This window comes from Somniosus microcephalus, chromosome 23 (assembly GCF_052327205.1).
Source record: "Somniosus microcephalus isolate GS21.2 chromosome 23, FLI_Smic_1.0, whole genome shotgun sequence".
NCBI lineage: Eukaryota > Metazoa > Chordata > Chondrichthyes > Squaliformes > Somniosidae > Somniosus > Somniosus microcephalus.
Genome location: NC_141009.1, coordinates 64,256,361 through 64,283,833, shown reverse-complemented (window position 1 = coordinate 64,283,833; position 27,473 = coordinate 64,256,361). Strand labels below are relative to the sequence as shown.

Below are 27,473 nucleotides of genomic sequence, written 5' to 3'. Positions count from 1 at the left end.
TACTGGAACATCAGCAGTTCCTCCTCCCAGCACAGTTCTTGCTTCTAAATACAGCATCTACCTTCAGGGCCGAGCTGATTGTGTAAGTCAAGCTCGCTCAGCCATTAAGACATGTGTTTCCAGAGGGGTCGGGGGGGGGGGGGGGCAGTGCCCTTTCTCCTATTGTACAAGGCAAGCAAACTTCAGTCCAGTGCAGGCAGGTTTATCAGTCACCCTCTCGTAATATTACATATAAACAACCCAAGCTTTCCATATCTATACATTTTATTATAAAACTGAACTACAAACGTGAGTTTTTTTTTAAAGTAGCCATCAATCCGATAGCGGTGTTATTTGAAATCGTTTAACAGTGATCCAGTATTAGGCATTTGTTGACTAAGTTTCTCACTGTTACGATTGAAGCCGACTGCCGAAAATCAGGAGTCCTTGTCGTCTCTGTTCTCGTTGACTTGATTCAGGGTTCCTGCTTCCCGTTTCAGCACAGTCAGCAGCGTCTGGGAGCTTTCCAGGATCTGTACAGACAGAAGGATACCGCACACCATTAGTGCATTTAACTGCTGCAATGGAAGGAGGAGGAGGAGAAATTGTAGGTTTGTGGAAGGAAGAGTTAATTAGGCAATGAGCCTCTTCCTCTGAACTCAGTGGGGACAATGTGTAGATGACTGAATTTTGTTAGGGGCATTTGACTTATAGGTGAAGATAAATCAAGGCAACAACGGACGGCAGATAGGACAATGTCAAAAGGACCTTTCCTCTCCACAGACACTTGTGCCCAAAGCTCTGTAGGTACTGCATTCCAAATCTGCAGGTCACCAATCCACATTTGGAATACAGCGCAATTCTGCTACCATGATCTAACTCAAAGGTCACAGCCATGGGTGGCTACAACCTAATTTACTGTCTGCTGCATTTGGGAGGACTCACATGTTACTTTTGTGTCAAGAACTGCATTACCAGGGAGACACATCAGGTTGATCCAAATTGTTTGTAAAATTCAATGCTAATTTCTGATCAGTGCACATAGAAACATAGAAGATAGGAGCAGGAGTCGGCCATTCGGCCCCTCGAGCCTGCTCCGCCATTCAATGAGATCCAAGTTCAGTACCCTGTCCCTGCCTTCTCCCCATATCCCTTGATCCCTTTAGCCCCAAGAAATATATCTAACTCCTTCTTGAATATATTTAATGAATTGGCCTCAACTGCCTTCTGTGGTAGAGAATTCCACAGGTTCACCACTCTCTGGGTGAAGAAATTCCTCCTCATCTCAGTCCTAAATGGCTTACCCCTGGTTCTGGACTCACCGGCCATCAGGAACATCCTTCCTGTATCTAGTCCTGTTAGAATTTTATAAGTTTCAATGAGATCCCCTCTCATTCTTCTAAACTCCAGCGAGTACAAGCCCAATCGACCCAATCTCTCCTCATACGTCATTCCTGCCATCCCAGGTATCAGTCTGGTGAATCTTCGCTGCACTCCTTCCATGGCAAGAACATCCTTCCTCAGATAAGGCGACCAAAACTGCACACACTACTCAAGGTGTGGTCTCACCAAGGCCCTGTACAACTGCAGCAAGACATCCTTGTTCCTGTACTCGAACCCTCTCGCTACGAAGGCCAACATACCATTTGCCTTCTTAACCGCCTGCTGCACCTGCATGCTTACCTTCAGCGACTGGTGCACAAGGACACCCAGGTCTCGTTACACTTCCCCTTTTCCCAATCTATTGCCGTTCAGATAATAATCTGCCTTCCTGTTTTTGACACCAAAGTGGATAACCTCGCATTTATCCACATTATACTGCATCTGCCATATCACCCAACCTGTCCAAATCATACTGGAGTTTCTCAGCATCCTCCTCACAGCACACACACCCACCCAGCTTTGTGTCGTCTGCAAACTTGGGAGATATTACATCTAGTTCCTTCATCTAGATCATTAATATATATTGTGAATAGCTGGGGTCCTAGGACCGATCCCTGCGGTACCCCATTAGTCACTGCCTGCTACTTGGAAAAAGACCCGTTTATTCCAACTCTTTGCTTCCTGTCTACCAACCAGTTCTCTATCCAAGTCAGTACCTTGCCCCCAATCCCATGTGCCTTAACTTTACACGCTAATCTCTTATGCGGGACCTTATCGAAAGCCTTCTGAAAGTCCAAATACATCACATCCACCGGTTCTCCCTTATCTATTTTACCAGTTACATCCTCAAAACATTCCAGTAAATTAGTCAAGCACGATTTACCTTTTGTAAATCCATGTTGACTTTGTCCGATCCTGTCACTGTTTTCCAAGTGTTCTGCTATTACATCTTTTATAATGGACTCTAGCATTTTCCCCACTACCGATGTCAGGCTTACCAGTCTATAATTCCCCGTTTTCTCTCTACCTTTTTTGAATAGTGGGGTAACATTAGCTACCCTCCAATCCATGGGAACTGTTCCAGAGTCTATAGAATTTTGGAAGATGACCAGCAATGCATCTACTATTTCTAGGGCCACTTCCTTAAGTACCCTAGGATGTAGATTATCAGGCCCTGGGGATTTATCGGCCTTCAATCCCGTCAATTTCCCTAACACCATTTCCCTACAAATACTGATTTCATTCAGTTCCTCCCTTTCATCAGACCCTATGTTCCCCAACATCTCTGGGAGGTTATTTGTGTCCTCCTTTGTGAAGACAGAACCAAAATATATATTTAATTGGTCTGCCATTTCTTTGTTCCCCATTATAAATTCCCCTGATTCTGACTGCAAGGGACCTACACTTGACTTCACCAATCTTTTTCTCTTCACATATCTATAGAAGCTTTTAGTCAGTTTTTATGTTCCCTGCAAGCTTACCCTCATACCTCTATTTCCCCCCACTTAATTAATCGCTTTGTCCTCCTTTGTTGAATCCTAAACTGCTCCCAATCCTCAGGTTTGCTGCTTTTTCTGGCCAATTTATATGTCCTCTCCTTGGATCTTATGTCATCCCTAATTTCCCTTGTTAGCCACAGTTGAGTCACCTTTTTTGTTTTATTTTTATGCCAAACAGGAATGAACAAATTCTGTAGTTCATCCATGCGATCGTTAAATGTTTGCCATTGCCTATCCACCGTCAACCCTTTGAGTAACATTCCCCAATCAATCCTACCCAACTCACGCCTCATACCATCATAGTTTCCTTTATTTAAATTCAGGACCCTAGTCTCAGTCAAATACTTCACTCTCCATCTTAATGGAGAATTCTATCATATTATGATCGCTCCGCCCCAAGAGGACTCGCACAACAAGCTTGCTAATTATTCCTTTCTCATTACACAATACCCAGTCTAAGATGGCCTGATCTCTAGTTGGTTCCTCAACATATTGGTCCAGGAAACCATCCCGTATACACTCCAGGAATTCCTCCTCCACAGTATTGTTACTAATTTGGTTAGCCCAATCTATATGTAGATTAAAGTCACCCATGATAACTGCTGTGCCCTTATTGCACGCGTCTCTAATTTCCCATTTAATGCCATCCCCAACCTCCGCATTACTGTTTGGGGGGTCTGTATACAACTCCCACTAACATTTTCTGTCCCTTGGTATTTCTTAGCTCTACCCATACAGATTCTACATCATCAGAGCTAATATCCTTCCTTACAATTGTGTTAATCTCCTCTTTAACCAGCAATGCTACCCCACCTCCTTTTCCTTTTTGCCTGTCTTTCCTGAATATTGAATACCCCTGGATGTTGAGTTCCCAGCCCTGGTCACCCTGAAGCCAGGTTTCCGTAATCCCAATCATATCATATCTGTTTACATCTATTTGCGCAGCTAATTCATCCATCTTATTACGAATGCGCCTCGCATTAAGACACACAGCCTTCAGGCTTGTTTTTTTAACACTTAGACCTTTTAGAATTATTATTTACTGTGGCCATGTTTGATTTAAACACTTGATTACCACTTTTGCTTTTCTCCTTTCTGTCTTTTGCTTCCATCATTGTTTCCCTTTCCTCTGTCTCCCTGCACAAGTTCCCAACCCCCTGCCATCTTAGTTTAAACCCTCCCCCACAGCACCAGCAAACACTCCCCCTAGGACATCGGTCCCAGTCCTGCCCAGGTGCAAACCGTCCGTTTTGTATTGGTCCCACCTCCCCCAGAACCGGTTCCAATGTCCCAGGAATTTGAATCCCTCCCCCTTGCACCATTCCTCTAGCCACGTATTCATCTGAAATATCCTTCTATTTCTACTCTGACTAGCACATGGCACTGGTAGCAATCCTGAGATTACTACCTTTGAGGTCCTGTTTTTTAATTTACCTCCTAACTCCCTATATTCAGCTTTTAGGATCTCATCCTGTTTTTTACCTATATCGTTGGTGCCTATATGCACCACGACAACTGGCGGTTCACCCTCCCCTTCCAAAATGCTCTGTAGCCGCTCCGAGACATCCTTGACCCTTGCACCAGGGAGGCAACATACCAGCCTGGAGTCTTGTTTGTGGCCGCAGAAACGCCTATCTATTCCCCTTACAATAGAATTCCCGATCACTATAGCTCTCCCACTCTTCTTCCTCCCGTCCTGTGCAGCAGAACCACCCACGGTGCCAGGAAGTTGGCTGCTGCCGCCTTCCTCTGATAAGCCATCTCCCTCACCAATATCCAAAGCGGTATATCTGTTTGAGAGGGGGACAGCCCTGGTACTGCAATAAAAGGGATGCTTTCTCATCCCAGGTCTTTACTAATTGGGAAAAAGCAAAAGCAGGCAGTGACATTGTTAGGGAATATATAACAGACACACACTCACTATTACAAGAAAATGAGATGGTGCTGGGGCTCAGGACTTCCCTAAAGGCCAGTCTTCTTTTGACCATCTTTCCCACAGAATGAATCTGGAAAAATGTACTTTAAATATTGTGTTTTAAAGCATAGTGTATTCATCCAAGTTAAAAAAAAGAGGGCGTGAGAAGACAGATACTTCAGTGGTAATGAGCTAGCTTTGATGTTGCTTCCTCATATCGAATGCAAGTAAGCAAGCAATTTCTTAGCTTGCATCAGTAATTGCTAAACATCTCGCTCCCAGTTTGCTGGGGACGCGCTGGTCCCTTCCCTTTCTAGCTTTGAATAGTGAGAGATAAAACACACAGTCACGCAGAGGGTCTAATGAAACCGAACGTTGTGAGGAGGTCAGGCAGCAGAAGGCTGCAAGAAAGCCAGAGTGCAGGAGAGAAGAGTCAGAAATTATTTTGTTCAAGTCTCAAGTAAGGTGACCCACTGATGTGGGAAGCGTGGCATGTTCTTTATTTTATTTACACAACGATAGGTTGTACTGAGTGAATTCAGAGAGTCTGGTCATAACTGCTGTTCTGTGAAATAAAGCAGTGAATCGATTTGTATCAGGCCTCATCTCACCGAGTGTTTGCTTGGTCCATCGCCAGAGAGATTGGAGCACACAAGAAAACAAAAAATCCCTGGTCCCGATCACCCGGGATGCTGTAGCATAGAAGTGTGACCCGAGGATACACAGTGGATACAGGGCAATGCAAGTCCACTCCCATTAAAGTAAGATGCTCAGAGTGCTTATGGGAGCGAACGATGCTGCTGAATCGAGAAGGGATCCACGGCAAACCTGATTTTGAGACACTCGCATTAAAAAAAAATTAACACTAAGCTTGGTTTTCCTGCATGTTTTTCAATTTTTTCCTGTGCATTCTTGATGATTTTCCTGTACACGATTTAATCAAAACTGACTGTTTTTCATATGGTTTATATGAATCTCGGGGAAAGCACAATCGAATGGACATCCCCTGCTGTGGGCTTTGCACTTACCTTCATATAAGCAGCTTCAGTCTCTGCAATCGTTCTGTCAAATTCATTGCGGGTTGCCATTTTGCGCGCCAGGCTCTCATTGACCTTGGCAAGTTTCTCTGTTAAAATGCGGATATCATTCTGCAGCTTGTTCTTCTCCTCCTCTTCCTGCAAGATTTGTTGGTTCAGCTCTTCTCTTTTTGTACACAGATCCTCGATACCTGGAGTAACAATCTGTAGTTAGAGCAGGAGATAAAACACACAGCCCTCCTTGGGTAAGAGTATCAAGGGATCTGGAATGGAGTCGAGGTACAGTTCAGCCATGATCTAATTGGAGTAGCGGAACAAGTTCGAGGGGCTGAATGGCCTCCTCCTGGAAACAAGCTATACCCGTTCTCCATTTTAGTTATAGTTCTAATCTTTCTAGGGTTGAAAATTCTGCTGGTGCGAATCATAGAATGGTTACAGCACGGAAGGCCATTCAGCCCGTCAATCCCGTGCCAACTCCCAGAACAAATTAAAGCTGTCATGTAATCATCAGTCAGAGTGAAACAGAACTGGGCTGGTGAGACTGAATGGAGGCACAAGCAATAGGCAAGGCTGGCCTAGATGATCGCGAATAAAGCCTCATCTGCCATCTCTCAAGTTGGACGTCAAGAGGGAGCTCGATAGGCTCTTGACTGGGGCAGAATTTGCATTGTACAGAAGGCAAGTGTCTTTATAGATAATACTTGGTCCGTGCAATCTCCTGCACTGGTTTTGATCGCCTGAGTGGGTTGGAGAGGATTTTCCAGAATATTTTTTCTCCTTATTGGCCCTGGGTTATTTCTCTGTTTTTTTTGCCTCTCCCAAGAGGTTACATGGCTGCAGTGGTGGTGATGGTGCTGTAGGACGTGTCTGGTCATGATGCTCCAGCCATGGTGTGAGACAGGCTTAATGGACTGATGGAGCAACTGGTCTTTTCCTGCCCGTCAATTTTGTATGTTCATACACCAGTAACAGGAAGGGTACTGGCTGCTAGTCTCACCCATGACAGCTGGGCACAGAAACAGACTCCTGTGAACAAAGGCACCCATCTTCTTTCAGTCACATCACGTGACTTCAACTGAAACTGTCTCGTGCCACACAATTTGTATTCTTTTTTTTGCTTTAGAGTATTTAAGAATATAGACGAGAGAGAATAAATATTGGCTGCAATATAAGCTCATGTTCAGAACACACCCATAATAACTTGCATTTATATAGCACCTTCAATGTAGTAAAACATTCTACGCAAGTCACAGGAGCGCTATCAAACCAATGAGCCACAGAACGAGATATCAGGACAGGTGACCAAAAGCTTGGTCAAAGAGGGAAGTTTTAAGGAGTGTCTTAAAGGAGGAAAGGGAGGTAGAGAAGCGGCGAGGTTTAGGGAGGGTATTCCAGAGCTTTGGGCCTAGGCAGCTAAAGGTACGGCCGCCAATGGTGGAGCGAAGAAAATCTGGGATGCACAAGAGGCCAGAATAGGAGGAGCGCAGAGATCTTGGAGGGTTGTGGGGCTGTAGGAGGTTATGGAGGGTGAGGTCATGGAGGGATTTGAAAACAAGGATGAGAATTTTAAAATTGAGGTCAGGCAATGTAGATCAGCGAGCACAGGGATGATGGGTGAACGGGATGTGGTGTGAATTAGGATACGGACAGCAGAATTTTGGGCGAGCTCAAGTTCATGGAGGGAGCAAGGTGGAAGGCTGGCCAAGAGAGTCAAGTCTAGAGGTATCAAAGGCATGCATGGGGTTTCAACTGCAGACGAGCTGAGGCAGGGGCAGAGTCGGGCGATGTTACGGAGGTGGAAGTAGGCAGTCTTGGCGATGGACAGGGTATGGGGTCGGAAGCTCAGCTCAGAGTCAAATAGAACGCCGAGGTTGTGAACTGTCTGGTTCAATCGCAGACAGTGGCCAGGGAGAGGGATGGAATTGGCGGCCAAGGAATGCAGTTTGTGCCAGAGAACAAAAACAGTATCTTCCCAATATTGAATTGGAAGAAATTTCTGCTCATCTAATACTGGATGTTGGACAAGCAGTGTGACAAATCAGAGGCAGTGGAAGGGTCAAGAGATATCAAAATCAACACAAATTCTTTTTACAATTATATTAGGAAAAAGAAGGTGGTCAGGAGCAATGTGGGCCCCTTGAAAACTGATAACGGTGATTATCAATGATAAGGAAATGGCGGACATGTTGAATAATTACTTTGCGTCAGTATTTACAGTAGAGGAAGAGGATAGCATGTCGGAAATCCCAAGGAAACTAATACTGAATCAGGGACAGGGACTCAACAAAATTAACGTAAGCAAAATAACAGTAATGAAGAAAATAATGGCACTAAAAAGTGACAAACCCCCAGGACCAGATGGTTTCCATCCCAGGGTTTTAAAGGAAGCAGGTGAGCCCATTGCAGATGCATTAACTATAACCTTCCAAAATTCTCTCGATTCAGGAACCGTCCCTTTAGATTGGAAAATTGCACCTGTCACTCCACTACTTAAGAATGGCGAGAGGGGGAAACCAGGGAGTTATAGACCAGTTAGCCTAACATCTGTGGTCGGAAAATTACTAGAATCTGTAATTAAGGGTAGTGTGATTGATCACCTTGAAAATTTTCAGCTGATCAGAGAGCCAGCACGGATTTGTAAAAGGTAGGTCATACCTGACGAACCTGATTTAATTTTTTGGAGAGATGACTAAAGTAGTGGACAGGGGAATGTCTAGGGATGTTATTTATATGGGCCTTCAAAAGGAATTTGATAAAGCACGGTGGCATAGTGGTTAGCACTGTTGCCTCACAGCGCCAGGGACCCGGGTTCGAATCCGGCCTCGGGTGACTGTCTGTGTGGAGTTTGCACATTCTCCTCGTGTTTGCGTGGGTTTTCTCCGGGTGCTCCGGTTTCCTCCCACAGTCCAAAGATGTGCGGGTTAGGATGATTGGCTATGATAAATTGACCCTTAGTGTTAGGGGGATTAAATATATGTGGGGTTACGGGGATAGGGTGGGATATGTGTTGGTGTAGGGGTTACGGGGATCGGGTGGGATGTGTGTCGAATGAAAGCATAAAATTACTAAGAGATATTGATAGTTTAAGTGAATGGGCAAAACTGTGGCAAATGGGAGGTCATCCTTTTTGGACCTAAAAAGGATAGAACAGGGTACCTTCTAAATGGTGAAAGGCTAAAAACAGTGGAGCTCCAAAGAGACTTAGTACATAGACCATTAAAATGTCATGAACAGGTACAGAAAATAATCAAAAAGGCTCATGGAATGCTGGCCTTTATATCTGGAGGGCTAGAATACAAGGGGGTAGAAGTTATGCTGCAGCTGTACAAGGCCCTGGTTAGACCACACCTGGAGCACTGTGAGCAGTTCTGGGCACCACACCTTAGGAAGGATCTATTGGCCTTGGAGGGAGTGCAGCGTAGGTTTACCAGAATGATACCCGGACTTCAAGGGTTAAGTTACGAGGAGAGATTTCACAAACTAGGGTTGTATTCCCTGGGGTATTTGATTGAAGTTTTCAAGATATTAAGGGGGAACAGATAGGGTAGATGGAGATAAACTTTTCCGCTGGTTGGGGCGTCTAGGACTAGGGGGCACAGTCTAAAAATCAGAGCCAGACCTTTCAGGAGTGAAATTAAGAAACACTTCTACACACAAAGGGTGGTAGGAGTTTGGAACTATCTTCTGCAAACAGCAATTGATACAAGATCAATTGCTAATTTTAAATCTGAGATTGATATATTTTTGTTAACTAAAGGTATTGAAGGATATGGGCCAAAGGCAGATAAGCCATGATCTCATTGACTGGCGGAACAGGCTCGAGGGACTAAATGGCCTCCATGGTGGTGAAGTAGAGCTGGGTGTCGTCAGCGGACATGTGGAACCTGACACTAATACGATAGCAAAATACTGCGGATGCTGGAAATCCGAAATAACAGAAAATGCTGGAAAAATTCAGCAGGCCAGGCAACATCCGTGGAGAGAGAAATAGAGTCAACATTTCGGGTAGAAACCCTTCTAAAGAACTGAGAACCTGACATCCTGTTTTCAAATTATGTTGCTGAGGGACAGCATGGAGATGAGAAGTAGGAGGGGGCCAAGAATAGATAAACTATCAGAGCTTTGATCGATTGATTTATGAATAATTTTAACTGCTAGAGAAAAGTACTATCCAATTATTCATCAATGTTCCAGAAATAAATAATTTAAATAGAATTTAGATCTTAATCTCTAAAAGGGCAATCTACAAGCTGGCACCATGCAGTACCCACAAATATTCCCCCGCGCTCCTCCGCCCCGAGCCTCCCCGCCCCGCACTCCCCCCACAGGCCCGGGCGGCTCCTTACATTTGACCAGCTCGTTGTTGTAGGTCTGCAGCGCGGCTCCCTGCTGGGTCATGGCGGCTCTCCCACTCCCGGCTGCGGGTCTGATCGGTCCCGAGACCTCCCCGTTGCTGAGGTCGGCTTCCCTTCTCCGGCCCCTGTCTCTCGCGGCTCTCTCCCCGCCGCTGGGCCCAGTCTCCAGGTAACCAACAACCCGCTCAAACTGCTGGCTCGTCATCAATCTGCGACAGGTGGGCGCGCGGCTGCGACATAACCTCGTTGCTTCAGCGTGCTGTCATGGCAACAGCGTCTTTCTTGTTCTCGATCCTGGGAGAGATTCTTCCGGTTACTTGCCTCGACTTTAATCGAGACTGACTATAACTATCACGATAATAATGCCTGACAGGGTGAGAACTCGCAGAAATAAATCTCCCAGTCGGCCATTTAAAGTTAAAGGCAGGCGCAGTCCAGCTCGCCGGGCCCGAGAGTTGACGCAGGCGCAGTCCGGCTCGCCGGGTCCGAGTGTTGTGCGCAGGCGCAGTCTGGCTCGCCGTGCCCGAGTGTTGTGCGCAGGCGCGGCTCCCGGGACAGCGCGATGGCGGCGGTGGCAGAGGCGGTGGGGCGCGAGCTCGGGCTGTCGGCCGCCTGGAGCCGCCTGAGCGCCGGGCTGGTCCCGCTCACCGCACTCGGACTGGTAACCGGGGGGCCGCTCTCACACCGGGGCAACTGGGAACCAGCATTTAACTGTCAGCTTTGGGGAAGGATGGCGGCGGGGGGAGACTGATGGATCCCCGGGGGAGGGATGGACTGAGGGGGCGGGGAGGGGGCGAATGGCTGAGGGAGACTCCAGGGTGGGTGAGATGGGGAAAGGGGGCACCGGTGGGATTGGTGAGGGGGCACAGATGGTGCGGGTGGCATGGGGACGGGGACTGTGTGGATGGGATGGGATGTGGAATGGTGTGAGGGCAAGGAGCTGTGGGTCTGACAGGGAAGAGGAGAGGAGGGGGAGCGTATAATGGGCAGAAGGTGAGGGGACGATGGGGCCCGAGGGTGGGGGTATGACGGGGGGCCGAGGGTGGGGGTATGACGGGGGGCCGAGGGTGGGGGTGTGACGGGGGGCCGGGGGTGGGAGTGTGACGGGGGGCCGAGGGTGGGGGTGTGACGGGGGGCCGGGGGTGGGGGTGTGACGGGGGGCCGGGGGTGGGGGTGTGACGGGGGGCCGGGGGTGGGGGTGTGACGGGGGGCCGGGGGTGGGGGTGTGACGGGGGGGTGGGGGTGTGACGGGGGGGTGGGGGGGTGACGGGGGGCCGGGGGTGGGAGTGTGACGGGGGGCCGAGGGTGGGAGTGTGACGGGGGTGGGAGTGTGACGGGGCGCCGGGGGTGGGAGTGTGACGGGGCCGAGGGTGGGAGTGTGACGGGGCCGAGGGTGGGAGTGTGACGGGGGGCCGGGGGTGGGAGTGTGACGGGGGGCCGGGGGTGGGAGTGTGACGGGGGGCCGAGGGCGGGGGTGTGACGGGGGGGTGGGGGTGTGACGGGGGGCCGGGGGTGGGGGTGTGACGGGGCCGAGGGTGGGGGTGTGACGGGGGGGTGGGAGTGTGACGGGGGGCCGAGGGTGGGAGTGTGACGGGGGTGGGAGTGTGACGGGGCGCCGGGGGTGGGAGTGTGACGGGGCCGAGGGTGGGAGTGTGACGGGGCCGAGGGTGGGAGTGTGACGGGGGGCCGGGGGTGGGAGTGTGACGGGGGGCCGGGGGTGGGAGTGTGACGGGGGGCCGAGGGCGGGAGTGTGACGGGGCCGAGGGCGAGGGCGGGAGTGTGACGGGGCCGAGGGCGAGGGCGGGAGTGTGACGGGGCCGCGGGCGAGGGCGGGAGTGTGACGAGGGCGAGGGCGGGAGTGTGACGGGGGCGAGGGCGGGAGTGTGACGGGGCCGCGGGCGAGGGCGGGAGTGTGACGGGGCCGCGGGCGAGGGCGGGAGTGTGACGGGGCCGAGGGCGAGGGCGGGAGTGTGACGGGGCCGAGGGCGAGGGCGGGAGTGTGACGAGGGCGAGGGCGGGAGTGTGACGAGGGCGAGGGCGGGAGTGTGACAGGTGGCCGAGGGCGAGGACGGGAGTGTGACGAGGGCGAGGGCGGGAGTGTGACAGTGGGCCGAGGGCGAAGGCGGGAGTGTGACGGTAGGGCGAGGGCGGGAGTGTGACGGTGGGCCGAGGGCGAGGGCGGGAGTGTGACGGTGGGCCGAGGGCGAGGGCGGGAGTGTGACGGGGCCGAGGGCGAGGGCGGGAGTGTGACGGTGGGCCGTGGGCGAGGGCGGGAGTGTGACGGTGGGCCGAGGGCGAGGGCGGGAGTGTGACGAGGGCGCGGGCGAGGGCGGGAGTGTGACGGGTGGCCGAGGGCGAGGGCGGGAGTGTGACGAGGGCGAGGGCGGGAGTGTGACGGTTGGCCGAGGGCGAGGGCGGGAGTGTGACGGTGGGCCGAGGGCGAGGGTGGGAGTGTGACGAGGGCGAGGGCGGGAGTGTGACGGGGCCGAGGGCGAGGGTGGGAGTGTGACGGGGGCGAGGGCGGGAGTGTGACGGGGCCGTGGGCGAGGGCGGGAGTGTGACGGGGCCGTGGGCGAGGGCGGGAGTGTGACGGTGGGCCGTGGGCGAGGGCGGGAGTGTGACGAGGGCGAGGGCGGGAGTGTGACGGTGGGCCAAGGGCGAGGGCGGGAGTGCGACGGGGCCGAGGGCGAGGGCGGGAGTGCGACGAGGGCGAGGGCGGGAGTGTGACGGTGGGCCGAGGGCGAGGGCGGGAGTGTGACGAGGGCGAGGGCGGGAGTGTGACGGGGCCGAGGGCGAGGGCGGGAGTGTGACGGGGCCGTGGGCGAGGGCGGGAGTGTGACGGGGCCGCGGGCGAGGGCGGGAGTGTGACGGGGCCGCGGGCGAGGGCGGGAGTGTGACGAGGGCGAGGGCGGGAGTGTGACGGGGCCGCGGGCGAGGGCGGGAGTGTGACGGGGCCGAGGGCGGGAGTGTGGCGAGGGCGGGAGTGTGACGAGGGCGAGGGCGGGAGTGTGACAGGTGGCCGAGGGCGAGGGCGGGAGTGTGACGAGGGCGAGGGCGGGAGTGTGACGGTGGGCCGAGGGCGAGGGCGGGAGTGTGACGGTAGGGCGAGGGCGGGAGTGTGACGGTGGGCCGAGGGCGAGGGCGGGAGTGTGATGGTAGGGCGAGGGCGGGAGTGTGACGGGGCCGAGGGCGAGGGCGGGAGTGTGACGGTGGGCCGTGGGCGAGGGCGGGAGTGTGACGGTGGGGCGAGGGCGGGAGTGTGACGAGGGCGCGGGCGAGGGCGGGAGTGTGACGGTGGGCCGAGGGCGAGGGCGGGAGTGTGACGGTGGGCCGAGGGCGAGGGCGGGAGTGTGACGAGGGCGAGGGCGGGAGTGTGACGAGGGCGAGGGCGGGAGTGTGACGGGGCCGAGGGCGAGGGCGGGAGTGTGACGGGGCCGAGGGCGCGGGCGGGAGTGTGACGGTGGGCCGTGGGCGAGGGTGGGAGTGTGACGAGGGCGAGGGCGGGAGTGTGACAGTGGGCCGAGGGCGGGAGTGCGACGGGTGGCCGAGGGCGAGGGCGGGAGTGTGACGGGGCCGAGGGCGAGGGCGGGAGTGTGACGAGGGCGAGGGCGGGAGTGTGACGGTGGGCGAGGGCGAGGGCGGGAGTGTGACGGGGGCGAGGGCGGGAGTGTGACAGTGGGCGAGGGCGAGGGCGGGAGTGTGACGAGGGCGAGGGCGGGAGTGTGACGAGGGCGAGGGCGAGGGCGGGAGTGTGACGAGGGCGAGGGCGAGGGCGGGAGTGTGACAGTGGGCGAGGGCGAGGGCGGGAGTGTGACGGGGCCGAGGGCGAGGGCGGGAGTGTGACGGGGCCGAGGGCGAGGGCGGGAGTGTGACGGTGGGCCGTGGGCGAGGGCGGGAGTGTGACGGTGGGGCGAGGGCGGGAGTGTGACGAGGGCGCGGGCGAGGGCGGGAGTGTGACGGTGGGCCGAGGGCGAGGGCGGGAGTGTGACGGTGGGCCGAGGGCGAGGGCGGGAGTGTGACGAGGGCGAGGGCGGGAGTGTGACGAGGGCGAGGGCGGGAGTGTGACGGGGCCGAGGGCGAGGGCGGGAGTGTGACGGGGCCGAGGGCGCGGGCGGGAGTGTGACGGTGGGCCGTGGGCGAGGGTGGGAGTGTGACGAGGGCGAGGGCGGGAGTGTGACGGTGGGCCGAGGGCGAGGGCGGGAGTGTGACGGATGGCCGAGGGCGAGGGCGGGAGTGCGACGGGGCCGAGGGCGAGGGCGGGAGTGTGACAGTGGGCCGAGGGCGAGGGCGGGAGTGTGACGAGGGCGAGGGCGGGAGTGTGACAGTGGGCCGAGGGCGGGAGTGCGACGGGTGGCCGAGGGCGAGGGCGGGAGTGTGACGGGGCCGAGGGCGAGGGCGGGAGTGTGACGAGGGCGAGGGCGGGAGTGTGACGGTGGGCGAGGGCGAGGGCGGGAGTGTGACGGGGGCGAGGGCGGGAGTGTGACAGTGGGCGAGGGCGAGGGCGGGAGTGTGACGAGGGCGAGGGCGGGAGTGTGACGAGGGCGAGGGCGAGGGCGGGAGTGTGACGAGGGCGAGGGCGAGGGCGGGAGTGTGACAGTGGGCGAGGGCGAGGGCGGGAGTGTGACGGGGCCGAGGGCGAGGGCGGGAGTGTGACGGGGCCGAGGGCGAGGGCGGGAGTGTGGCGAGGGCGGGAGTGTGACGAGGGCGAGGGCGGGAGTGTGACGGTGGGCCGAGGGCGAGGGCGGGAGTGCGACGGGGCCGTGGGCGAGGGCGGGAGTGTGACGAGGGCGAGGGCGGGAGTGTGACGGTGGGGCGAGGGCGGGAGTGTGACGGGGCCGAGGGCGAGGGCGGGAGTGTGACGGGGCCGAGGGCGAGGGCGGGAGTGCGACGGGTGGCCGAGGGCGGGAGTGTGACGGTGGGCCGAGGGCGAGGGCGGGAGTGTGACGGGGCCGAGGGCGAGGGCGGGAGTGCGACGGGTGGCCGAGGGCGGGAGTGTGACGGGTGGCCGAGGGCGAGGGCGGGAGTGTGACGGGTGGCCGAGGGCGGGAGTGTGACGGGGCCGAGGGCGAGGGCGGGAGTGTGACGGGGCCGTGGGCGAGGGCGGGAGTGCGACGGGGCCGAGGGCGAGGGCGGGAGTGCGACGGGTGGCCGAGGGCGGGAGTGTGACGAGGGCGAGGGCGGGAGTGTGACGGGGCCGAGGGCGAGGGCGGGAGTGCGACGGGTGGCCGAGGGCGGGAGTGTGACGGGGCCGAAGGCGAGGGCGGGAGTGTGACGGGGCCGAGGGCGAGGGCGGGAGTGTGACGGGTGGCCGAGGGCGGGAGTGTGACGGGGCCGAGGGTGAGGGCGGGAGTGTGACGGGTGGCCGAGGGCGGGAGTGTGACTGGGCGAGGGCGGTAGTGTGACGGTGGGCGAGGGCGGGAGTGTGACGGGGCCGTGGGCGAGGGCGGGAGTGTGACGGGGCCGAGGGCGAGGGCGGGAGTGTGACGGGGCCGAGGGTGAGGGCGGGAGTGTGACGGTGGGCCGAGGGCGAGGGCGGGAGTGTGACGGGGCCGAGGGTGAGGGCGGGAGTGTGACGGGTGGCCGAGGGCGGGAGTGTGACGGGGCCGTGGGCGAGGGCGGGAGTGTGACGGTGGGCGAGGGCGGGAGTGTGACGGGGCCGTGGGCGAGGGCGGGAGTGTGACGGGGCCGTGGGCGAGGGCGGGAGTGTGACGGGGCCGAGGGTGAGGGCGGGAGTGTGACGGGAGGGCGAGGGCGGGAGTGTGACGGGGCCGAGGGTGAGGGCGGGAGTGTGACGGGTGGCCGAGGGCGGGAGTGTGACGTGGGCGAGGGCGGGAGTGTGACGGTGGGCGAGGGCGGGAGTGTGACGGGGCCGAGGGTGAGGGCGGGAGTGTGACGGTGGGCGAGGGCGGGAGTGTGACGGGGCCGAGGGCGAGGGCGGGAGTGTGACGGGGGCGAGGGCGGGAGTGTGACGGGGCCGAGGGCGAGGGCGGGAGTGTGACGGTGGGCGAGGGCGGGAGTGTGACGGGGCCGTGGGCGAGGGCGGGAGTGTGACGGTGGGCGAGGGCGGGAGTGTGACGGGGCCGAGGGTGAGGGCGGGAGTGTGACGGGTGGCCGAGGGCGGGAGTGTGACGGGGCCGTGGGCGAGGGCGGTAGTGTGACGGTGGGCGAGGGCGGTAGTGTGACGGGGCCGAGGGTGAGGGCAGGAGTGTGACGGTGGGCCGAGGGTGAGGGCGGGAGTGTGACGGGGCCGAGGGTGAGGGCGGGAGTGTGACGGGGCCGAGGGTGAGGGCGGGAGTGTGACGGTGGGCCGAGGGCGAGGGCGGGAGTGTGACGGGGCCGAGGGCGAGGGCGGGAGTGTGACGGGGCCGAGGGTGAGGGCGGGAGTGTGACGGGGCCGAGGGTGAGGGCGGGAGTGTGCCGAGGGCGAGGGCGGGAGTGTGACGGGGCCGAGGGTGAGGGCGGGAGTGTGACGGTGGGCGAGGGCGGGAGTGTGACGGGGCCGAGGGTGAGGGCGGGAGTGTGACGGGTGGCCGAGGGCGGGAGTGTGACGGGGCCGTGGGCGAGGGCGGGAGTGTGACGGGGCCGAGGGTGAGGGCGGGAGTGTGACGGTGGGCGAGGGCGGGAGTGTGACGAGGGCGAGGGCGGGAGTGTGACGGGGCCGAGGGCGAGGGCGGGAGTGTGACGGGGCCGAGGGCGAGGGCGGGAGTGTGACGGGGCCGAGGGCGAGGGCGGGAGTGTGACGAGGGCGAGAGCGTGACGAGGGCGAGGGCGAGAGTGTGACGAGGGCGAGGGCGGGAGTGTGACGGGGCCGAGGGTGCAGGTGTTTGCACAGTAGATCAGAGAGTGTGTAACCATTAATACAAAAAGAAAATACTGCAGATGCTGGAAATCTGAAATGAAAACAGAAAATGCTGGAAAGACTCAGCAGGTTAGGCAGCATCTGTGGAGAGAGAAACAGAGATAACGTTTCAGGCCGATGACCTTTCGTCAGAACCATGGTGTTCTGTTTCACCCAGAGCTAAACTTCATACCTCGGATCCCATCCATCAGCGAGACCACTGATTTCAGTCGCTGCAATATTACACCTCACTCCTAATTCCCTCCCACTGCCACCAAACACTTATCCAGGTTATTTTCCAATTCCCTTGCTGCCAGCTTCCTGATGTCCATTTCCCCAAGCTCCAACATTTTCCAAAATGCTGTTTTCCTTTTTGCGTCATGCTCGCCCATCACCCTTTACCTCAGCTGACCTGCATTGGCTCTCCCCTCTCCCCTGTGCCCTAACACTACCAGAGAACCCTCAATTGCCACTGACATGCTGAAGAGAACGTTTGCCATCTCATAAAGCATCAGTCTTTGTTAACGTCACTCAGTTCAGCGAATTACAATGTTTTAAATGGTGAATTTATTTAGCTTTATTCCTTCACTGACCTAATGAGTGACCTCTGCTCTATAAATTGTGAGGTGTCCATTGTAAGGTGACACCATTACTATTTATTCCCTTCTTAATGTATGCTGACTGTGAAAGGAGGTTATTTCACGAGGTGAACCTCCTCTGTCGTGAAGCTTATTTGATTAGGGTGCATTTGAGTTTTCTGCCCTTTAAGATTCAAATAGCAGACACAGCCGTGCAAAATGACCATTTTAATTACTTTGACCAGTGTAAACCTGAAGCAACGATGTAGCCTTGATCTGGTTCTCATGGTGGAATGTGGAGAGGAGCAGTGAAAGTATGAATTCATTGTGTTTAGAAATGTATTTGTTTTTCAGGAAGCTTCTGGGTTGGGAAGCCGTGGTGAGTTTCTGGAGGATGAGCTTCGCGCTGCGCTGGAAATTTTACGGCACTACGGTTTGCACTCTGTGGTGGTGGAGTGGTTCATGGAGGTGTTGCAGGTAGACCTTCAGAGGAAGATTGCAGCAGAGTTCTGGGATTTCCTCACACAAAGGGAGAACATGGTGACGGAGCAACAACGCTCAAAGCTCCTGTACGATGCCTTCTGTATGTTGGATCAGAGGCTAGCACCCTATCTGCGCAGCCTGAAACATCTGGAGACCTGGATAGAGGCAGGATTGATTAACAGTGTCGGACCTGGAACACTGAAGGACAAAGTCTACAACATGGTTAAAGCTGTGCTATTCTTTTCGACTGTTCAACCCTTCCAGGAGATTATACACGAGTTTTACACTCGTGCTTTCAGTATCTATGTACACCGAGACAAGAGCCTGCAGAATGGAGATAGCATGATGGAAGAGGAAGATGATAGTGCTGTGGATGATATGGAGCTTCTGACCTGTGCAGGCTGTAGTGCAGAGAAAGAGCAGTGTTGGTGTGCCACTGCAATGGAGCAGTTTGCACAAGTCAATCACGTATTGTAAGTACCATAGCTTTTATCCATAATTTTAGCAGTTTGTCAGTTGTGCCCTTTAATAAACCCCGACCCAAACACCCATGGTCATTGATGGTTGGCATTCTAAAATAAACCCCCACCCAAACACCCAGGGTCATTGATGGTTGGCATTCTAATATAAACCCCCACCCAAACACCCAGGGTCATTGATGGTTGGCATTCTATATAAACCCCACCCAAACACCCATGGTCATTGATGGTTGGCATTCTATATAAACCCCACCCAAACACCCATGGTCATTGATGGTTGGCATTCTATATAAACCCCACCCAAACACCCTGGTCATTGATGGTTGGTATTCTATATAAACCCAACCAAACACCCATGGTCATTGATGGTTGGCATTCTATATAAACCCACCCAAACACCCATGGTCATTGATGGTTGGCATTCTATATCAACCCCACCCATGGCCATTGATGGTTGGTATTCTACATAAACCCACCCAAACACCCATGGTCATTGATGGTTGGCATTCTATATAAACCCCACCCAAACACCCATGGTCATTGATGGTTGGCATTCTATATAAACCCCCACCCAAACACCCAGGGTCATTGATGGTTGGCATTCTATATAAACCCACACCCAAACACCCAGGGTCATTGATGGTTGGCATTCTAAATAAACCCCCACCCAAACACCCATGGTCATTGATGGTTGGCATTCTATATAAACCCCCACCCAAACACCCAGGGTCATTGATGGTTGGCATTCTATATAAACCCACACCCAAACACCCAGGGTCATTGATGGTTGGCATTCTATATAAACCCACACCCAAACACCCATGGTCATTGATGGTTGGCATTCTATATAAACCCCCCCAAACACCCATGGTCATTGATGGTTGGCATTCTATATAAACCCCACCCAAACACCCATGGTCATTGATGGTTGGCATTCTATATAAACCCCCCCAAACACCCAGGGTCATTGATGGTTGGCATTCTATATAAACCCCCACCCAAACACCCAGGGTCATTGATGGTTGGTATTCTAAATAAACCCCCACCCAAACACCCATGGTCATTGATGGTTGGCATTCTATATAAACCCCACCCAAACACCCATGGTCATTGATGGGTGTCATTCTAAATAAACCCCCACCCAAACACCCATGGTCATTGATGGTTGGCATTCTATATAAACCCCCCCAAACACCCATGGTCATTGATGGTTGGCATTCTATATAAACCCCACCCAAACAGCCATGGTCATTGATGGTTGGCATTCTATATAAACCCCCACCCAAACACCCATGGTCATTGATGGTTGGCATTCTATATAAACCCACCCAAACACCCATGGTCATTGATGGTTGGCATTCTATATAAACCCCCCCAAACACCCATGGTCATTGATGGTTGGCATTCTATATAAACCCCACCCAAACAGCCATGGTCATTGATGGTTGGCATTCGATATAAACCTCCACCCAAACACCCATGGTCATTGATGGTTGGCATTCTATATAAACCCACCCAAACACCCATGGTCATTGATGGTTGGCATTCTAAATAAACCCCACCCAAACACCCATGGTCATTGATGGTTGGCATTCTATATAAACCCACCCAAACACCCATGGTCATTGATGGTTGGTATTCTATATAAACCCCCACCCAAACACCCATGGTCATTGATGGTTGGCATTCTATATAAACCCACACCCAAACACCCATGGTCATTGATGGTTGGCATTCTATATAAACCCCACCCAAACACCCCTGGTCATTGATGGTTGGCATTCTATATAAACCCCCACCCAAACACCCATGGTCATTGATGGTTGGCATTCTATATAAACCCCCCCAAACACCCATGGTCATTGATGGTTGGCATTCTATATAAACCCCACCCAAACACCCATGGCCATTGATGGTTGGCATTCTATATAAACCCACCCAAACACGCATGGTCATTGATGGTTGGCATTCTATATAAACCCACCCAAATACCCATGGTCATTGATGGTTGGCATTCTATATAAACCCACCCAAACACCCATGGTCATTGATGGTTGGCATTCTATATAAACCCCCACCCAAACACCCATGGTCATTGATGGTTGGCATTCTATATAAACCCACCCAAACACCCATGGTCATTGATGGTTGGTATTCTATATAAACCCCCACCCAAACACCCATGGTCATTGATGGTTGGCATTCTATATAAACCCACACCCAAACACCCATGGTCATTGATGGTTGGCATTCTATATAAACCCCACCCAAACACCCCTGGTCATTGATGGTTGGCATTCTATATAAACCCCCACCCAAGCACCCATGGTCATTGATGGTTGGCATTCTATATAAACCCCCACCCAAACACCCAGGGTCATTGATGGTTGGTATTCTATATAAACCCCACCCAAACACCCATGGTCATTGATGGTTGGCATTCTATATAAACCCCACCCAAACACCCATGGTCATTGATGGTTGGCATTCTATATAAACCCCACCCAAACACCCATGGTCATTGATGGTTGGCATTCTATATAAACCCACACCCAAACACCCAGGGTCATTGATGGTTGGCATTCTATATAAACCCACACCCAAACACCCATGGTCATTGATGGTTGGCATTCTATATAAACCCCCACCCAAACACCCATGGTCATTGATGGTTGGCATTCTATATAAACCCACCCAAACACCCATGGCCATTGATGGTTGGCATTCTATATAAACCCACCCAAACACCCAGGGTCATTGATGGTTGGCATTCTATATAAACCCACACCCAAACACCCAGGGTCATTGATGGTTGGCATTCTATATAAACCCACACCCAAACACCCAGGGTCATTGATGGTTGGTATTCTATATAAACCCCCACCCAAACACCCATGGTCATTGATGGTTGGCATTCTATATAAACCCACACCCAAACACCCATGGTCATTGATGGTTGGCATTCTATATAAACCCAACGCAAACACCCCTGGTCATTGATGGTTGGCATTCTATATAAACCCCCACCCAAACACCCATGGTCATTGATGGTTGGCATTCTATATAAACCCTACCCAAACACCCATGGTCATTGATGGTTGGCATTCTAATATAAACCCCCACCCAAACACCCAGGGTCATTGATGGTTGGCATTCTAAATAAACCCCCACCCAAACACCCATGGTCATTGATGGTTGGCATTCTATATAAACCCCCCCAAACACCCATGGTCATTGATGGTTGGCATTCTATATAAACCCCCACCCAAACACCCATGGTCATTGATGGTTGGCATTCTATATAAACCCACCCAAACACCCATGGTCATTGATGGTTGGCATTCTATATAAACCCACCCAAACACCCATGGTCATTGATGGTTGGTATTCTATATAAACCCCCACCCAAACACCCATGGTCATTGATGGTTGGCATTCTATATAAACCCCACCCAAACACCCATGGTCATTGATGGTTGGCATTCTACATAAACCCCACCCAAACAACCAGGGTCATTGATGGTTGGTATTCTCTATAAACCCCACCCAAACACCCATGGTCATTGATGGTTGGCATTCTATATAAACCCACACCCAAACACCCAGGGTCATTGATGGTTGGCATTCTATATAAACCCACACCCAAACACCCATGGTCATTGATGGTTGGCATTCTATAAAAACCCCCACCCAAACACCCATGGTCATTGATGGTTGGCATTCTATATAAACCCACCCAAACACCCATGGTCATTGATGGTTGGCATTCTATATAAACCCACCCAAACACCCATGGCCATTGATGGTTGGCATTCTATATAAACCCACCCAAACACCCATGGTCATTGATGGTTGGCATTCTATATAAACCCACCCAAACACCCATGGTCATTGATGGTTGGCATTCTATATAAACCCACCCAAACACCCATGGTCATTGATGGTTGGCATTCTATATAAACCCCCACCCAAACACCCATGGTCATTGATGGTTGGCATTCTATATAAACCCACCCAAACACTCATGGGCATTGATGGTTGGTATTCTATATAAACCCCCACCCAAACACCCATGGTCATTGATGGTTGGCATTCTATATAAACCCCCCCCAAACACCCATGGTCATTGATGGTTGGCATTCTATATAAACCCCACCCAAACAGCCATGGTCATTGATGGTTGGCATTCTATATAAACCCCCACCCAAACACCCATGGTCATTGATGGTTGGCATTCTATATAAACCCACCCAAACACCCATGGTCATTGATGGTTGGTATTCTATATAAACCCCCACCCAAACACCCATGGTCATTGATGGTTGGCATTCTATATAAACCCACACCCAAACACCCATGGTCATTGATGGTTGGCATTCTATATAAACCCCACCCAAACACCCCTGGTCATTGATGGTTGGCATTCTATATAAACCCCCACCCAAACACCCATGGTCATTGATGGTTGGCATTCTATATAAACCCCCCCAAACACCCATGGTCATTGATGGTTGGCATTCTATATAAACCCCACCCAAACACCCATGGCCATTGATGGTTGGCATTCTATATAAACCCACCCAAACACGCATGGTCATTGATGGTTGGCATTCTATATAAACCCACCCAAATACCCATGGTCATTGATGGTTGGCATTCTATATAAACCCACCCAAACACCCATGGTCATTGATGGTTGGCATTCTATATAAACCCCCACCCAAACACCCATGGTCATTGATGGTTGGCATTCGATATAAACCCATCCAAACACCCATGGTCATTGATGGTTGGTATTCTATATAAACCCCCACCCAAACACCCATGGTCATTGATGGTTGGCATTCAATATAAACCCACACCCAAACACCCATGGTCATTGATGGTTGGCATTCTATATAAACCCCACCCAAACACCCCTGGTCATTGATGGTTGGCATTCTATATAAACCCCCACCCAAGCACCCATGGTCATTGATGGTTGGCATTCTATATAAACCCCCACCCAAACACCCAGGGTCATTGATGGTTGGTATTCTATATAAACCCCACCCAAACACCCATGGTCATTGATGGTTGGCATTCTATATAAACCCCCACCCAAACACCCATGGTCATTGATGGTTGGCATTCTATATAAACCCACCCAAACACCCATGGCCATTGATGGTTGGCATTCTATATAAACCCACCCAAACACCCATGGTCATTGATGGTTGGCATTCTATATAAACCCACACCCAAACACCCAAGGTCATTGATGGTTGGCATTCTATATAAACCCACACCCAAACACCCAGGGTCATTGATGGTTGGCATTCTATATAAACCCACACCCAAACACCCAGGGTCATTGATGGTTGGCATTCTATATAAACCCACACCCAAACACCCAGGGTCATTGATGGTTGGTATTCTATATAAACCCCCACCCAAACACCCATGGTCATTGATGGTTGGCATTCTATATAAACCCACACCCAAACACCCATGGTCATTGATGGTTGGCATTCTATATAAACCCCACGCAAACACCCATGGTCATTGATGGTTGGCATTCTATATAAACCCCCACCCAAACACCCATGGTCATTGATGGTTGGCATTCTATATAAACCCTACCCAAACACCCATGGTCATTGATGGTTGGCATTCTAATATAAACCCCCACCCAAACACCCAGGGTCATTGATGGTTGGCATTCTAAATAAACCCCCACCCAAACACCCATGGTCATTGATGGTTGGCATTCTATATAAACCCCACCCAAACACCCATGGTCATTGATGGTTGGCATTCTAAATAAACCCCCACCCAAACACCCATGGTCATTGATGGTTGGCATTCTATATAAACCCCCCCAAACACCCATGGTCATTGATGGTTGGCATTCTATATAAACCCCCACCCAAACACCCATGGTCATTGATGGTTGGCATTCTATATAAACCCCACCCAAACACCCATGGTCATTGATGGTTGGCATTCTACATAAACCCCACCCAAACAACCAGGGTCATTGATGGTTGGTATTCTATATAAACCCCACCCAAACACCCAGGGTCATTGATGGTTGGTATTCTCTATAAACCCCACCCAAACACCCATGGTCATTGATGGTTGGCATTCTATATAAACCCACACCCAAACACCCAGGGTCATTGATGGTTGGCATTCTATATAAACCCACACCCAAACACCCATGGTCATTGATGGTTGGCATTCTATAAAAACCCCCACCCAAACACCCATGGTCATTGATGGTTGGCATTCTATATAAACCCACCCAAACACCCATGGTCATTGATGGTTGGCATTCTATATAAACCCACCCAAACACCCATGGCCATTGATGGTTGGCATTCTATATAAACCCACCCAAACACCCATGGTCATTGATGGTTGGCATTCTATATAAACCCACCCAAACACCCATGGTCATTGATGGTTGGCATTCTATATAAACCCACCCAAACACCCATGGTCATTGATGGTTGGCATTCTATATAAACCCCCACCCAAACACCCATGGTCATTGATGGTTGGCATTCTATATAAACCCACCCAAACACTCATGGGCATTGATGGTTGGTATTCTATATAAACCCCCACCCAAACACCCATGGTCATTGATGGTTGGCATTCTATATAAACCCCCACCCAAACACCCAGGGTCATTGATGGTTGGCATTCTATATAAACCCCACCCAAACACCCAGGGTCATTGATGGTTGGCATTCTATATAAACCCCACCCAAACACCCAGGGTCATTGATGGTTGGTATTCTATATAAACCCCCACCCAAACACCCATGGTCATTGATGGTTGGCATTCTATATAAACCCACCCAAACACCCATGGTCATTGATGGTTGGCATTCTATATAAACCCACCCAAACACCCATGGTCATTGATGGTTGGTATTCTATATAAACCCCCACCCAAACACCCATGGTCATTGATGGTTGGCATTCTATATAAACCCCACCCAAACACCCATGGTCATTGATGGTTGGCATTCTATATAAACCCCACCCAAACAACCAGGGTCATTGATGGTTGGTATTCTATATAAACCCCACCCAAACACCCAGGGTCATTGATGGTTGGTATTCTATATAAACCCCACCCAAACACCCATGGTCATTGATGGTTGGCATTCTATATAAACCCACACCCAAACACCCAGGGTCATTGATGGTTGGCATTCTATATAAACCCACACCCAAACACCCATGGTCATTGATGGTTGGCATTCTATATAAACCCCCACCCAAACACCCATGGTCATTGATGGTTGGCATTCTATATAAACCCACCCAAACACCCATGGTCATTGATGGCATTCTATATAAACCCACCCAAACACCCATGGTCATTGATGGTTGGCATTCTACATAAACCCCACCCAAACACCCATGGTCATTGATGGTTGGTATTCTATATAAACCCCACCCAAACACCCAGGGTCATTGATGGTTGGTATTCTATATAAACCCCACCCAAACACCCAGGGTCATTGATGGTTGGCATTCTATATAAGCCCACACCCAAACACCCATGGTCATTGATGGTTGGCATTCTATAAAAACCCCCACCCAAACACCCATGGTCATTGATGGTTGGCATTCTATATAAACCCACCCAAACACCCATGGTCATTGATGGTTGGCATTCTATATAAACCCACCCAAACACCCATGGCCATTGATGGTTGGCATTCTATATAAACCCACCCAAACACCCATGGTCATTGATGGTTGGCATTCTATATAAACCCACCCAAACACCCATGGTCATTGATGGTTGGCATTCTATATAAACCCACCCAAACACCCATGGTCATTGATGGTTGGCATTCTAAATAAACCCCCACCCAAACACCCATGGTCATTGATGGTTGGCATTCTATATAAACCCCCACCCAAACACCCATGGTCATTGATGGTTGGCATTCTATATAAACCCACACCCAAACACCCATGGTCATTGATGGTTGGTATTCTATATGAACCCACCCAAACACCCATGGTCATTGATGGTTGGCCTTCTATATAAACCCACCCAAACACCCATGGCCATTGATGGTTGGCATTCTATATAAACCCACCCAAACACCCATGGTCATTGATGGTTGGCATTCTATATAAACCCACACCCAAACACCCAAGGTCATTGATGGTTGGCATTCTATATAAACCCACACCCAAACACCCAGGGTCATTGGTGGTTGGCATTCTATATAAACCCACACCCAAACACCCAGGGTCATTGATGGTTGGCATTCTATATAAACCCCACCCAAACACCCATGGTCATTGATGGTTGGCATTCTATATAAACCCCACCCAAACACCCAGGGTCATTGATGGTTGGTATTCTATATAAACCCCCACCCAAACACCCATGGTCATTGATGGTTGGCATTCTATATAAACCCACCCAAACACCCATGGTCATTGATGGTTGGCATTCTATATAAACCCACCCAAACACCCATGGTCATTGATGGTTGGTATTCTATATAAACCCCCACCCAAACACCCATGGTCATTGATGGTTGGCATTCTATATAAACCCCACCCAAACACCCATGGTCATTGATGGTTGGCATTCTATATAAACCCCACCCAAACAACCAGGGTCATTGATGGTTGGTATTCTATATAAACCCCACCCAAACACCCAGGGTCATTGATGGTTGGTATTCTATATAAACCCCACCCAAACACCCATGGTCATTGATGGTTGGCATTCTATATAAACCCACACCCAAACACCCAGGGCCATTGATGGTTGGCATTCTATATAAACCCACACCCAAACACCCATGGTCATTGATGGTTGGCAGTCTATATAAACCCCCACCCAAACACCCATGGTCATTGATGGTTGGCATTCTATATAAACCCACCCAAACACCCAT

At 52.4% G+C, this 27,473-nt stretch overlaps 2 protein-coding genes across 2 annotated transcripts in view; one reads left to right on the top strand and one right to left on the bottom strand.

The window, feature by feature from the left end:
* Positions 1–246: 246 nt before the first annotated feature.
* On the bottom strand, positions 247–10,542 carry ssna1 (Sjogren syndrome nuclear autoantigen 1). Its single transcript, XM_085965934.1, has 3 exons — positions 10,160–10,542; positions 5,805–6,004; positions 247–512 (listed from the first exon to the last, which is right to left on the bottom strand). The coding sequence occupies exons 1-3, from the start codon at positions 10,371–10,373 to the stop codon at positions 417–419; spliced, it is 510 nt and encodes a 169-aa protein (XP_085822060.1). The 5' UTR covers positions 10,374–10,542; the 3' UTR covers positions 247–416.
* Positions 10,543–10,686: 144 nt separating this feature from the next.
* Positions 10,687–27,473, top strand: part of LOC147101912 (anaphase-promoting complex subunit 2-like) — a 51,636-nt gene continuing 34,849 nt past the window's right edge. The window contains exons 1-2 of the mRNA XM_085965151.1: positions 10,687–10,829; positions 17,939–18,540. Of these exons, the coding sequence (XP_085821277.1) occupies positions 10,731–10,829; positions 17,939–18,540 (701 nt within the window). The 5' untranslated portion in view covers positions 10,687–10,730. The remainder of the gene's footprint in view (positions 10,830–17,938; positions 18,541–27,473) is intronic.